Source organism: Daucus carota, chromosome 6, assembly GCF_001625215.2.
Source record: "Daucus carota subsp. sativus chromosome 6, DH1 v3.0, whole genome shotgun sequence".
Taxonomy (NCBI): Eukaryota; Viridiplantae; Streptophyta; class Magnoliopsida; order Apiales; family Apiaceae; genus Daucus; species Daucus carota.
Genome location: NC_030386.2, coordinates 12736580 through 12751143, shown reverse-complemented (window position 1 = coordinate 12751143; position 14564 = coordinate 12736580). Strand labels below are relative to the sequence as shown.

Genomic DNA, 14564 nt, shown 5'->3' with positions numbered 1-14564 from the left:
CCTCTGTCCCAGTCAATTGTATACGTTTCTTTTTCACTGCTCGACACGCTTTTTAAGGCTCTTATAAAACATAGTTTCACAACTTATTTTTAATATTTTCTTTTTTTTATAAAAATATAAATGTTATACTTTTATACAAAAAAAGAAAATCTTAAAAATAATTTACAGAACTATACTATATTGAAGCATTAAAGTCCGTGCCGCGCCCCCGTCCCCCAATGTGTGGTGGAGTGTTGATATTGTGTGAAAACAAGAGGTTCGGACATATAAGTGTGAGAGGACATATAAGTAGCTGTAACTTTTTCAGTGTTCATATTCACTCTCACACTTATATGTCCGAACCTCTTGTTTTCACACAATATCAACACTCCACCACATTGTTAGTTTCCATGACATTGATAATACAGAAGTGAAATCCAAGATTCAGAGTCATTTGGTGAGTTTGTTGAATCCTCCACTACCCCTTTTGTTTCTTTCACAAGTTACCTCCTTTTCTTGATAATGTATGTTGTATATGCGTTTCTTGATCCTTCTTCTTCTTTTTCTTTAATTAAGCACAATAATTTGGCGGTGATTCTTGTTTATTGTGTATAGAAAAATACCCAGTACCTTATATTTGCAGCAGTGAATTATCTTTTCATTTATCTGGTTTTACTTGGGTGCATATTTGTTTTTGTATGTATGTTATTGTAATGAAGTTGATTCTCTGTTACCCTTTTGGATTTTGCTTTGTGATTGCATTTTTAAGGTAGAAAAAGGGTTGTGTAGTGAATCTTTTTTTTTTTACTTTTGGAAGTTGTTACTTTTGTCATGTCAAGAAGGAGCTGGAGATGATAGGGTGTTTGTATTATACTATTATTGTTGTTGGAGAATCTGATTTTTGTATCTTTTTCACTGTTCTTTAGTTGAATTTATAAAAGCCCAAAATGAGGGGATTTTATTTTGGGATCTGGGTACAAACTTATTCACCTCCATTCATTGATCAATGGATTTAGTTGACTCTTTGATTTGAAAGTTTGGGAAAGAGACCGATTTGAAAGTTAGGGAGAGAGACCATTTCTTGTTGCATTGTTCTTTTTTTTATTACTTGTATTATGCATTTAAACCAGTTGCATTTGTTGAAGATTCTTTTTGGTTTTATCTAGGGTTTTCTTTATTCAAAGGGGTTTCTTTTTGCAGATTTGAGATATTAGTTTCATGCAGAAATTGCAATCTTTTGTTGGTGTAGCTTTATGCTTTTGTGATTAATTGGGAAATATGTGCAGAAAGGTTCTTCATTCTCTTGAGATATATGATTCTTTTTATGAGTGTAAAAGGTGTAGTCTGTGAATTATGGTGGCCCATTTGTTGAGTGGAAACTGTAACATGTTGGCTGTATACATGCAGGAGTAGGACACATTTCATGGTGGGGTATTAGACACAGACATGAAATTATTTTGGGGGCTTCTATCATATAATTGGACATATATGCTTGCTTCAGTTCTGTCCTTGTTTCTGTCAAAAATTGTTACCAAGTATGTCCTTGTGAAGGTGTAATAAAAGTTGGAATGCATTTGGAGGCCTAGTATTTAGAAAAATTTTGGAAGCATTTTTTTCTGTCACTATTTCCTGGACGATGACTTCGGAATTGAAGGTGGGAACGCAAGAAAGGAGCTCCAATGCTTCAGCAAAGATTGTAGTGGCTGTCAAGGCATCGAATGAAGTACCAAAAACAGCACTTGTTTGGGCTCTGACTCATGTTGTTCAACCTGGGGATTGCATCACTCTGCTTGTGGTTGTCCCTTCACAAAGTTCAGGTATTTCCAGACTTGTTTTAGTTATATTGTTTACTCTTGTGGTCTGGATAGTGTATATAATCGTTTTATAACAGACAGTTTAAACCAGTCCAACTGAGTTGGTTTAGTTTCCTGAAAAATTCATTTAAAGAATTCTCTTCCAGGGCTCAGGATTAGTTTTTATGTTGTTCTTGCATTAATTTTATTAACTATCTATTATGTGATATTATTTATTGCGTTCATGGTAATATTCTTTCCGGCTCTTTTTTCCTGTCCCTGACTTTTTGCTACTGTTGGGGTTTAAGATTCTTCAATAACCTGTGTTAGTTCATCAGCCATTCCGGTCTATTGATATTATGCTTGTTTAGTACATAATGAATATGGTGATTCTAGATGAAATAGTATCTGTCTTACAGATTTTAATGGATTGTAGTTATAAGTTATAACATAGTGCGATGTTAAATTTAACACTTATCTCTCAGTATATGCAGCATTATATTTTGGAGGAAAAAGCAGTGCAACTCTTTTCCTCTTTTTTTTTTCTTCCCCGGCTGGGATATATACCGCAATTTTCATTTTCTATCATATATATATGTCAAGTTTGTTATATAAGACACCAGATAATCAGAAATACAGTATTTGTCTTCCAATATTGGTTCAGCCAGGCTTTCCGCGGTATAAGTTTCATGCTATGATATTTAACATTTTAGCATTAAATTGTTAGCAGCAAGTACTAAGAATCTTCCTTTTAATACAGGAAGGAAATGGGGTTTCCCAAGATTTGCAGGGGACTGTGCCAGTGGCCACCGAAGATCTCACCTAGGAACAAGTTCGGAACAAAAAGTTGATATTACAGATTCATGCTCTCAGATGATTTTACAGCTCCATGATGTTTATGATCCTAATAAGGTGTGTGCACGCCTATAGATATGCCTCATTTGATATGGTATCCTGTGTTAACCACATGCCAATCTTTTATCTGTTATGTTACAGATAAATGTGAAAACAAAACTTGTTCCTGTATCTCCATGCGGGTCGGTAGCGGCAGAAGCAAAAAAGATTCAAACTAGTTGGGTCGTACTGGACAAGTAACATTTTTGTTCTATAATGTTGGATGATTTGTATCAATATGTTTTACATATATGCCCCGCTTATATTGCAATCCTCTGCAGACATCTAAAACATGAAGAGAAACGGTGCATGGAAGAGCTACAGTGCAACATTGTGGTTATAAAGAAATCACAACCAAAAGTTCTCCGTCTAAATTTAGTTGGATCACCTAAAAAGGAACCAGAAGCTGACTGTCAATTACCTTGTGAGGTGAGTCAGACGTCTACGTCTAAGAAGCGACTGGAAAAGAACGAATCTCTTGATTCCATTCGAGGACCTCAAGTTACTCCAACCAGCAGTCCCGAGGTTTTTACTGCAACTGAAGCCGGAACACCATCAGTTTCAAGTTCTGATCCAAGTACTTCCCCATTTTTAATTCCTGAGATAAATAAAGATATGAAGGAGCAATTGTTAGCTGAAAAATATAATTGCCAACTCGATGCACTGAGCTCTGACTCAGACAGTGAAGATATGTCAACTTCCTCTAGTTTGAGGTTCCAGCCATGGATGAAAGACATTGGCAACTCTCGACGTCAATCGTCCCCAAGTGAAGAAAGTTCACACAGTTCAAAATACCACATTCAAACTAGTACTATGAGGGCCTTGCACGAGAAGTTCTCTAAACTTGATCTAAAAACTGGATACGGAGTGGAAAACTATAGACCCGATATGGAATTCAGTGGAGATGTTAGAGAAGCAATTTCTCTATCCAGAAATGCAACCCTGGGCCCCCCTCCATTATGTTCGATATGTCAGCACAAGACACCTACATTTGGGAAGCCACCAAGATGGTTCACCTTTGCTGAATTGGAACTTGCTACTGGAGGTTTTTCTCAAGCAAATTTCTTAGCTGAAGGAGGCTATGGGTCTGTTCACAGAGGAGTCCTTCCTGATGGTCAGGCAGTCGCTGTCAAGCAACACAAATTAGCAAGTTCTCAAGGTGATCGAGAATTCTGCTCTGAAGTGGAAGTTCTTAGCTGTGCCCAACACCGGAACGTTGTAATGTTGATTGGATTTTGTATTGAGGATGGTCAGAGGCTACTAGTTTATGAATATATCTGCCACGGATCTTTGGATTCACATCTCTATGGTAATTTCTTTCCCATTGTATCAGAATCCAGACATTCTTGATCAGTGTCATAATATTAAAATGATGCTGCTTTATGATGGTGCATTGTTCAAAGGTTCATGGACATCTTTCTCTACCTAATTATGAATTGTAGCATCTCTCACCCTTTATTAGGCACTTGTTCATGATGAAACATGCGTTTTCTGGGATGTGTGTGTATATTAGCATGTACTATTAAACTTAATCAAAGTTGCAGTATTAGTCCTCGTTACTTAGACCTACAGAATTTCATTTTATTGTAAGCCATAAAATTCCTAAAAACTATGGTATGTCTAGGACGTCATCGAGATATATTGGAGTGGTCAGCGCGACAGAAGATTGCCTTGGGAGCTGCTCGAGGATTGCGATATTTGCATGAAGAATGTAGAGTTGGCTGCATTGTACACCGTGACATGCGGCCCAACAATATTCTCATCACCCATGATTTTGAACCACTGGTATGGAACATCTTACATTTTTACTTGGTGACGGTTTTCTGCTTGATCTAAAGTTGGAAGTGTTGCTCCTGTAACTTTATGTTATTCACTAAATGTTACTGGTTTAAAAGATTTCAATTTTTATCACATGGAAAATGTCTTCATTTACGTTTAAAATATTTTATCAAGAACTGTATTTTTTTTTGTGAGAAAACTTTTGCTTCATGCCTCTGATTTTAACTGTTGATATAAATTAATCAAATTGTTTGCGATATACTTTCCAAGGTTGGAGATTTTGGCCTAGCGAGGTGGCAGCCTGACGGGGACACTGGAGTAGATACTAGAGTTATTGGAACATTTGGGTAAGTTTAGTGATTTGGTACATTTGACTTGCCACCTTGATGTTATAATGAATTAGTTTATCTTGCTACAATCAGGTATTTGGCTCCAGAATATGCTGAAAGTGGCCAGATTACAGAAAAGGCTGATGTCTATTCTTTTGGGGTGGTTCTAGTTGAGCTTGTAACCGGAAGAAAAGCAGTGGATCTTGACCGACCAAGGGGTCAGCAGTGCCTCACAGAATGGGTGCGTATTCATCTTTCTTTTTGTTTAGTTTATTTGTTGAATTATTGTCATCTGGTTCAAAGTGACAGATGACAATTCTAGCTCCCAGTTTTTATTTAATTATGACTCCTAATGTTGCACATTAAACAAGTTCATTATCTGTAGACTTGCACATCTGTATTTATTATTGTTTTCATGTATAAACAGGCACGACCACTCTTGGAGGAATATGCAATTGATGAGTTGGTGGACCCTCAGTTAATGGACAAATATTCAGAAGAGGAGGTCTATTGCATGTTGCAAGCTGCGTCCTTGTGCATCAGCCGCGATCCACAATCACGACCACGCATGTCTCAGGTAAGTACTTTTAGATGTAGAACTTTAATACATGATCACTCAGTGTTGAATCTTGAGTGCTAGAAATGAGAATTCAAAATATTTTCCATCCTAAAATTGAGATTGTTGAGTCTATAAATTGCTAAAATCTTGTGTCTCAAAGGTGATCCGGATACTCGAAGGTGACACAATCATGGAATCAAGTCACATGTCAACTCCTGGACATGACGCACACAGTCGGAGTGGAAGGATGTACCTAAATCATCAGCAGCAGCAACATGAGCACTTCAGTCCTGCATCGTTGAAAGATGCATTTGGCAGCTTTAGTGGAAAGCTTTCTATTGATGCTAACATTAGGCCTGCTTTGAGGGAGAGGGATAGAGGTAGGAGAGCTTCATGTGAGAATGAGTTGTGAAGAGAATATAGAGGAGAGCAAGAATGTGGCTACATTACAATATTTTTGGTAATATAATTTTGTCCTCCACAAGTGACCTTGTATAGGAAGGAGAATATAGAGTCTGGTAATGTTTTGTACTTCAAGCAAACTGTTGAAATATTATCCAATGCCAATTGCTAAGTCAGATTTGTTACATCAGCCTTTGTTACAGGTCGTTGAAGAGCATATGTTTACTATGCACCCTCCACTACCTAAGCTCCATAAGTTTTACTCTGTATAGATCCAAGCGCATTTGCCTGCTTTTTTATGAACCGACTCGGGGACCGTTTGGCTTAGTTTAAAAGAAGTGACTTCTTGCTTAAATTAAAGAAGTGGAGTAGATGTGAGATGTAAATATGTTAATAAAGTGTTTGGAAAATAAACAGGAGAAGCTATGAGAGAAAATCTAGCATTCTCAGCTTTTTAAAAATGCTTCTAATTTTTTACACAAACTGGTCAGTAAAAGCAGAGGCCTTTAAAAAGTGAGAAATCGGGAGGATATACTTATTTAATGATTTAATCTACTTATTTGATTTTTATGATTTTATTAATAATAATTAGTTTCAATATTAAAATAAATAAACTATCAAATTTATCTTTTATTATTTTTTAATAACTTATAAATCATCTATAGATATAATATTACTCATACAAAACTACCTAAAAAGTATCTTCCATATTACAATAATAATTGCTTTAGAAGTTAGTATTGCCTTGGTCATATTTAGTTGTCCATTTTTAACTTTTATCGAATTAACCATTTTTTGATCGAAAATTTAATAAGAATTATTTTATTATTTAAAAAACTGAAAATTACACTTCAAAATATATTATATGTATTTTATAGTACTATAACTTTTTAATATTTTTTGATAAGATAATATATATAAGATTGAGTTTGGTCAATTCCAATATTAAAATTAAAAATAAAGAACTAAGAGCATCTTTAACTATGAGAAGCCCTAGGTGGCTTACCAAATTTGTTATCATAGAAATGCCATTAAGCTTTTCTACTTATAACTAGCATAAAAGCCCGTGCGAGGCACGGGCTCTAATTTCGGTCGTGTTTTAAATAATATCCACATGTAATCATATTATTTCGAGTATAATTATTGTGTTTTATTCTTTGACAAAATATGTAAATATGTAACGTTATGTTTGCAACCTAATAGCATTAATAGTATTAAGTACTATATTTTAAAAAAATTATGGATCAAAAACTACATTTAACCTGATTTTTCTATATTCAAATTCGTTAGGATATAGAGCCACTATTATATTATCAACATGTTCAAAATTATATTTGAAATTAATACTGAAACTTTTAGATTTTAAATATATTATATCTCATTAAAAGTATCTGGAATTTATTGGTGAAAATTATTAAATTATTTCATCTAATATAACCATGATTTTGATAAAAATTTGTTCTTTATATGTGAATTACGATTTCCTAAATCATGATTAGATGGAGATGTGTGGTCCACGTTGTTTCACATTTATTTCTATTTTTTTGAACGTACGTTTGTGTAATAGTTAAGTGATACATGATGGGTAAATCATCGACACATTCTTTTTTAGCATATGTTGCGCACACTTTCTATAAATGGAAACTGAGACATATGTTGTATGCAAAAATACTCATACCCTATTTTATTATTATAAAATCATCAATTGAACTACTAATCTTATAATTATACCCAAAATATTCCGACACGTTTGATGTGGCTTACCTTTTTAATTTCCATATTAATTATATAGTACTTTGATATCTTAGATTTTTATTGTTAATTTAAAATATTGGATGATTATTACTGTGATACAATATGTTATAATACTGCCCCGTTATGAAATTTTTATTTTTTATTATTAGTTTTCTGAGCTTGTTGGTAAGACTTTTAATGATTTGTCATGTAATTGTTATAAACCAGATCTCAAAATGATTTTCCGAAATTTCAAATAGCAAGAAGTTCATAAAAATATGAAATATTTAGTTTAAGTAGTCAGTGTAGTAGCTTTGTGCAAACTCATATTTTTAAATATTTTGATACTCTTATTTCCAAGGGGTGAGCAATGTAGCATATCATGTTCAATTGTTAAAGATCAAATCAGGACTTCGATATTGTGGATTATGGAAAAACAATTCTTGTTCTAGTCCCGTTTAATAAGATATTAGTTTTCACCGTATCGCGTTGGATTATTCGGTTCAAAATTAATTATGTTTTATTAGTTTAATTTGTAAACGATTAATTAATTTAATTGTAGTTTGAATCGTATTATTTAACTGGTATGTTATATATTGAGGGATGTCATATTCAAATTATAGTTTTTAAGACTTTAATATATATATAACTTATTTCTCTGTATTATTTTATTTTAACCAAGTAAAAATTTATAACTCAATTCTTTTTAGTAGGGCTCGTAAACACGTTTTATTATTATTTGGTTGACTTTTGATTAACAATATAGAATTTCCTTAAATTCACCTTTATATCACAAGTTACAATATTTCAAATTCATATATCATTAAAATTACATCATTTAGATATATTTTCTAACATCAAATTTGATGTATTTCTCATTATTCTTGTATCTATAATTTTTTTAAAAAAAATATTTAGTTACACGTTGAATTCTGAATTCATAATTTAAAATAAAAGTAATCTAAATAAGAATATTTTTCCGTTACCTTATTTCAAGTTCTCCAAAATTAACAATCAGTTTTTGAGCTTATTTCTCACATTCATGACTTAAAATTTCTATAATATTGTATTAGTACTCGTTTAAACTATTAAGTTAAATTTGAATTCGTTCATATTTATTCGAAAATGAAATATATATATTTTTAGAAGTCTGAATTATGGTTCGAGCACGATAATTCAGATTCTTTTTCAATATTAAATCTATTTACGTAAATGATTAATTTATGGATATTAATCTATCATGCAAAAATAAGATATTGAAATGAATATAGATACAACAATTTAAATGTATGTAGTTACTGGCAAAAAAAAAAAGTATGTAGTTAATGCTTTTGAATAAAAAACTAATCGGTTTCGTAGCTCAAGCGATGTGAGTGGTGTATTTGTAATGGAGAGATCTTGGGTTCGATTCTCATGATTATCTTTTTTATATATACGAGGAAGAGTTAGGTTCGGAGTTAGGCTCGGGTTCGGAACTAGGTAATTTATTTGCTCAGGAGGGAGGCTTAACACGGGGCTATTATATATATGTAGATTGTTATAACCTTAGGTAAGTTACCTCAGGATAACCTTAGGCCCCTTTTTCTCTTTAAATTTGTTATAAAAAAGAACGTTTATGAAATGTGTTGTTCTATGAACATGTTAATTTGTCACCCAACATAAATGATTTTTTAATTTTTTTTCCAATGTATATGTTGCAATACTTCAGTCTTCAACTGCAGAACATATATAATACTACTATATATGGTGTCTAATAAAAATTCAACCTGATTTATTTTTGACATCGGTCAAGTCTGATATAGCTAAATGGACTAATATTTTGCAAAAACCCCAACACGATGCTTTAACCAAAAAAGTCAAAACTTTTAAAAGTCCGGTTAAAACCCAACTCAAACTTGGTGGACCTTCACTGCATCTCAATAAGGGCTTTTGAGAAAGATTTAGAGGCTCCTCGAGTTTGATAGTAAAAAATACTCATGATATGAATTACGGGCAGGAGTTGAATTGAATTTGCTTTATAATTTTATTAAATAAACTCAAAGCATATTTATTATGGTGCTTGGTTGGGTTGGAATGGACGAGGCACAATAGTAGAATCAATACCAACTTGTATGCAAACTCATGATCTTGTGCTCAAGTGTTCTCTACATTGTTATTCATGTGCTGTGTTCAATCCCTAGGGCCAAGGGCATTGAACATCTCAACAAGTCCGAACAGAACAATCACCCCTTGAAGCAAAATATTGGGTCTTTCAAGTTAATATACTGATGAATAAGCAGAAACTGCTCTCTATTAGTAATAGAAAAAAGAACATGAAATCAAGTCCACATTGGTGAGATATTGACGAAGCTAACGAATTAGAGACATCTCCGCGTTAGAATAAGTTCAAGGGGTCGAGCCTTGGGGTCAGAATAAATTCTGTTTGCTTGTAACTTGGACACAATCAAAACTTAAAGCCAGATTTTTGTGAATAACAATATGCTTAGTACCAACTACTAGGCTAAGCTCGCTTTACCAAGAAACAAACTACTAGGCTAATCCTGGCTGCATAATGTATACATGACTCAATTTTTTGAAAATCATCATGATCCGGAAACGATCACAGATGATCTTTACTGTATACTAAAAACGAGTACATTAAAAACCAACTTCCAGGCATGACTACATGAACATGACCACTATCCTCACGGATGAATTGTTCACCTACGCATCTGTTTCCACCAGCGTAGTATGATCCCAGAATCATGGATGAATTGTTCACGGTCTGTTACTATGCAGTATGTGCTCTATAGAATGTTTGACAAAACAGCGGTTATCATTATCCCCTTTTACTCTTCAAATTAATTTAATAAGCACTATTAAGAATGCACAAAAGTAACAGACCAAAATTAAACAATTATGTGATGTACATTTCTTGTATTCGACATGAAACAAGGAAAAGTAAATAGCACCAGTTTTACTCAAAATATAAAAACATGCTTTAACTCAGAAAAAGATGGCAAGGTTATACGCACTATAAACACAAGTATCTAGCTAGTTCATGTCTTAAAGTCTGTACTGTGAATTTGCAAATATTTAGCAAGTATTCTGAACAAACTCTCTTTTAGGGTGTGTTCAATTGGATGGAATGGAATGAGGGGGGAATGGAATGAAAAATTATATAGAAATTTTATGGAGAAAGAAGAAAATATGAGCCAATAGTGACTAAATATGAATGAGTTCAATTTTTTTGTGATTAAGATTGTAAAGAAATATGATGTAGAGATGGAATGAGCATTCCTTCCAAAACATGTGGGATGGAATTTTAGTTAAAATAGTAGGAATGGAATGATTGAAGGAATGAAAATTGTATACATTTTCTTTGATCAACACTATTTTTGAGTACAAAATTCATTCCATTCTCCCTCCATTCCATTCACTCCATTTGAACACAACCTTACAGTATAGAGATTAGCAGAGATAACCTACAAAGATATGGAGGGTAACTCAATTGCAAATGGGGCTTGGTGACTATACCAGCCGTTGTACCAAAAAAAATTCTGCTAGACCTAGAACTACCACAAGAAATTAAGGAGTTCTATCTTTAGTAACGTTGTTCCACAAACAGACAAACTACACTACTATACTATATGGTTTATCTTCTCAGTCTTTACTTGTATGTTGTATAAAATTATGGCCTCCCAACTTTGTAATAGTTGTCAAAAAAAGTGCATGACAATGCAATTTCTTTTGTTTCCGGAAAGAGATTGCACTGTTTTACCAAGGCACAATGAAGACATTATGTCTTTAAGTCTGTACTATAAATCTCATTAGTTGGCAGCAAACCCTCATCCAAGACCATTCCAGAACCATAATTGGTAGAGAACAGCCCACTGTATAATCTACATTAGTTTTCCAAGATTATATGAGGTTATAAGCTGGTATCAAGTTTCAAGAGAACTCAGGATCCTTTTTCTGAAACCGAAAACACTAGTACACACAACATAGTGTCCCTGCCTACACGAGCCTGCCTTTCTGTTAAAACATTACCCCATCTCTGAATGACTAAAACTAATAGAAAATTGTACTATATCACTAACATATAATAGCATTTAACTTCAAGTCTTCGCGATTCGAAGTTTTGATCACTAAATTACATAATAAACCATCACAAAAAATACAATCTCCTCAATTACGTTACTTCACACAAGTAACTTCAAACGATGGTTATATTGCTTAAAAGAAACAATATTTTCATCAAGATATATAACTTCAAACGCATCTAAAAGTTATCTAGAAAATGAGTAATCAAGTTGTACTTAGAAGAATAAGCAATCTAACAATTGAACATATCTAATTTTATCACAGAAATGATGTATCTACAAGGACGACTGTTAATCAACAATATAAGGTAGCAGTTTCAGAAATTACTAATTTACCAATAAATTATAAATTGATATTCAATCAGGCACAACAACAAGTTATGAATATTCCATTCCATTACTTGTAATTTTTCATTAAATAATCACCGTTAACTCTAATCACATAAACAAGCAATAAAACTGATATACTTGTAATTTTTCATTAAATAATCACCGTTAACTCTAATCACATAAACGAGCAATAAAACTGATAATCTACATAATTACATTACATTACACAAAAGTAATTAGGTGAGATATTATTTAACATAACCAGCAGTAGAGTGATTCTGGTCTAAGAAATTATCGGGGTGAGCCAGAGTCGAAAAGGCGATTAATCTTCGACTGGGGGAGGTTGGTAGTCAGAGTGGTAAGGGTTACCAGGAGGAGGGTGAGGTCTTAAGCCACTACAGTACCAAGCCCCTGAGCCTATACATCCATATACCGCTATGCTTAACAATCGCTGCGCTGTCCTGTTTTCATCAAAATTCTGCAACATAAAAATAAAATAAATGTTTACAGAAATATATTAATAGAGTATTACTATATAATAATAGACACAAGATTCTGGGTTTACCTCCATCACCCGCGCACAAGCTCTCCATATTCTCGACATTCTCTCCCTCCTCTCTCTCTCGATTCTCTCTCGATCTGAAATTCTGTGTTAGAGAAGATTGGACACGGGTCTGAAACCCTTTTTTTGGTATTGACGTTTTTAATTCTGAATTGCTTTTTCTTCAGGAAAAAGTAATATAATTCAGATGTCTGCAATTCACGGTTTCTCGATTTTTATTTTTTTTTAATTCATACTAGTTGATAAGTCGCGCGTTGCGGCGGGTTACAAAATTTATATTAACGATTCAAAAGTGATATTTGTAAAATAAAATTATTTTACGGCGGCCTATAAAATTTTATTAATGATTCAAAATTAATATTTTTACAATAAATAAATTTTATATTAATATTTAAAATTGCAAAATTGGACTAATTCATAAGTGAAAAAATGAAAATTAATTTCTATATGTAATTAACGATTTAAACTACGACAAATCTTATTTTTTTATTTTTTTTAAAAATAATAATGTTCTTAACTGATATTCAATAACTTTACCATACATTGCTTATTAGACATATATACAAGCCAACCTCTGCATATAAAAAACATACGATTCTTTAACAGAACTAATTTGTAGAACTAATTGATGATATCCAGTCATATATATCGATTTGGCAATAAAACAGACAAGCAAGAACATAAATGTGTGAAAGTCTAAAAGAATTTGAGATGTAATCCCATAACCAACCCTAATTTTAATAGGGATAAACATGTTCTGGTTGAAGAAAATATAATTATAAAAGAATAACCAACAAACATATATCACTAACAATTAATTTATTGACCTTTTCATCCATCAAAATCATGTCAAGACTATATTCTTCTCCCGTGTTTGGATTTGTCGACTCCCACATCTGATAAACTCTTATCACTTATCAGTCAATCATCTTTATCACCTTTAAAGTTTCTACCATGGTGTAATTCATTATTGTATTAGATGGAAAAAATATAAAATTGTTTATATTAAATTTTATGATATTCGACGTAAATTTGAGAAAAGATTGGCTTATCAAAAATATTTTATGTTTTTGATATACATATTTTCCAAAAATATGATCATAGTCTTGGAAGATAAGTAAGCCTGCCATCAAAATAATTGAAAAGAAGTTTCAAATTCTGATTTGATCTTTGTTAAGCTAGGTAGTTTTTATTTTTGATATATTAAAAAAAAGTAGTTTTGAAACTTTTTCCAATATATTCGAAATTAAAAAAGGTAATTTTTATTTTTGATATTTTTAAAATTAAAACCATAATTTGAAACTTTCTTTTGATATTTTAGAAAAGGTAATTCTGAAACTTACTTCCAATATATCCGAAACTAAAAAACATAGCTTTTATTATTGATAATTTCATTCAAAAATCACATAAAATTAGAAAAATAAAACGGAGTTCTCTGAGAGGAGTCACCTACACGCCCCTCGCTTTTCCTTTATACAAGTATACTAGTTGAGAAGCCGTGCGTTGCAGCGGCTTATAAAAATTATATTAATGATTCAAAATTAAGATTTACATAATAAAATTAATATTTATAGAATAAAATACATCTTATATTATAAACATCTCAATGAAAAACAATACTAATATATAAAAATAGACTATAATTTATGAGAGAAAAAGAACATGAAACCATAAGCTCCCAAGTAGCGGGAGGAGCCCGGGCCATGAGATAACTTTATTTTTTATATTGTTTATGAACGGCCAAGTATTGCATGAAATTAGAAATTCGATTTTGGGGTTTCTGAATCCAATTTAATTCGATTTTAATATTTTGGTTGGTTAGGATTTACTAAAAAAAATAGAAATTATCGTGAGAAATTTTTCGTACAATCTATGTATATATATATATATATATATATATATATATATATATATATATATATATATATATATATATATATATATAGGGCATTGCTCAAAACAGAACACCCTTAAAAGAAGAACAAAGAAGAACACTTTGGAATCGAACATAGAATCTCATCTAAAACTTGAATTAAATTCTAACTTTAAGCTAATTAACCATTTATTATGAATAATAATAGTATTTAGCATGTTTAACAACAATTATGGATTAAAAATAAC

At 32.2% G+C, this 14564-nt stretch overlaps 1 protein-coding gene and 1 long non-coding RNA gene across 2 annotated transcripts; one reads left to right on the top strand and one right to left on the bottom strand.

Moving 5' to 3' along the window:
- The first annotated feature begins 283 nt into the window (after positions 1–283).
- Positions 284–5922, top strand: LOC108224921 (inactive protein kinase SELMODRAFT_444075). The gene is made up of 10 exons (XM_017399683.2): positions 284–436; positions 1387–1796; positions 2533–2684; positions 2769–2863; positions 2948–3975; positions 4291–4451; positions 4716–4792; positions 4868–5015; positions 5202–5351; positions 5494–5922. The coding sequence occupies exons 2-10, from the start codon at positions 1616–1618 to the stop codon at positions 5743–5745; spliced, it is 2244 nt and encodes a 747-aa protein (XP_017255172.1). The 5' UTR covers positions 284–436; positions 1387–1615; the 3' UTR covers positions 5746–5922.
- A 6078-nt stretch (positions 5923–12000) lies between these two features.
- On the bottom strand, positions 12001–12586 carry LOC108226633 (uncharacterized). The gene is made up of 2 exons (XR_001807685.2): positions 12447–12586; positions 12001–12359 (listed from the first exon to the last, which is right to left on the bottom strand). It is a non-coding gene; the product is annotated as an uncharacterized LOC108226633 (long non-coding RNA).
- Between the last annotated feature and the right edge of the window lie 1978 nt (positions 12587–14564).

Coding starts and splice junctions, on each gene's coding strand:
- LOC108224921 (XM_017399683.2), top strand. CDS start 1,616: ATGACTTCGGAATTGAAGGTGGGAACGCAAGAAAGGAGCTCCAATGCT. Junction 4,793..4,867: donor AGAGTTATTGGAACATTTGG/GTAAGTTTAGTG, acceptor TGCTACAATCAG/GTATTTGGCTCCAGAATATG. Junction 5,352..5,493: donor CACGACCACGCATGTCTCAG/GTAAGTACTTTT, acceptor TGTGTCTCAAAG/GTGATCCGGATACTCGAAGG.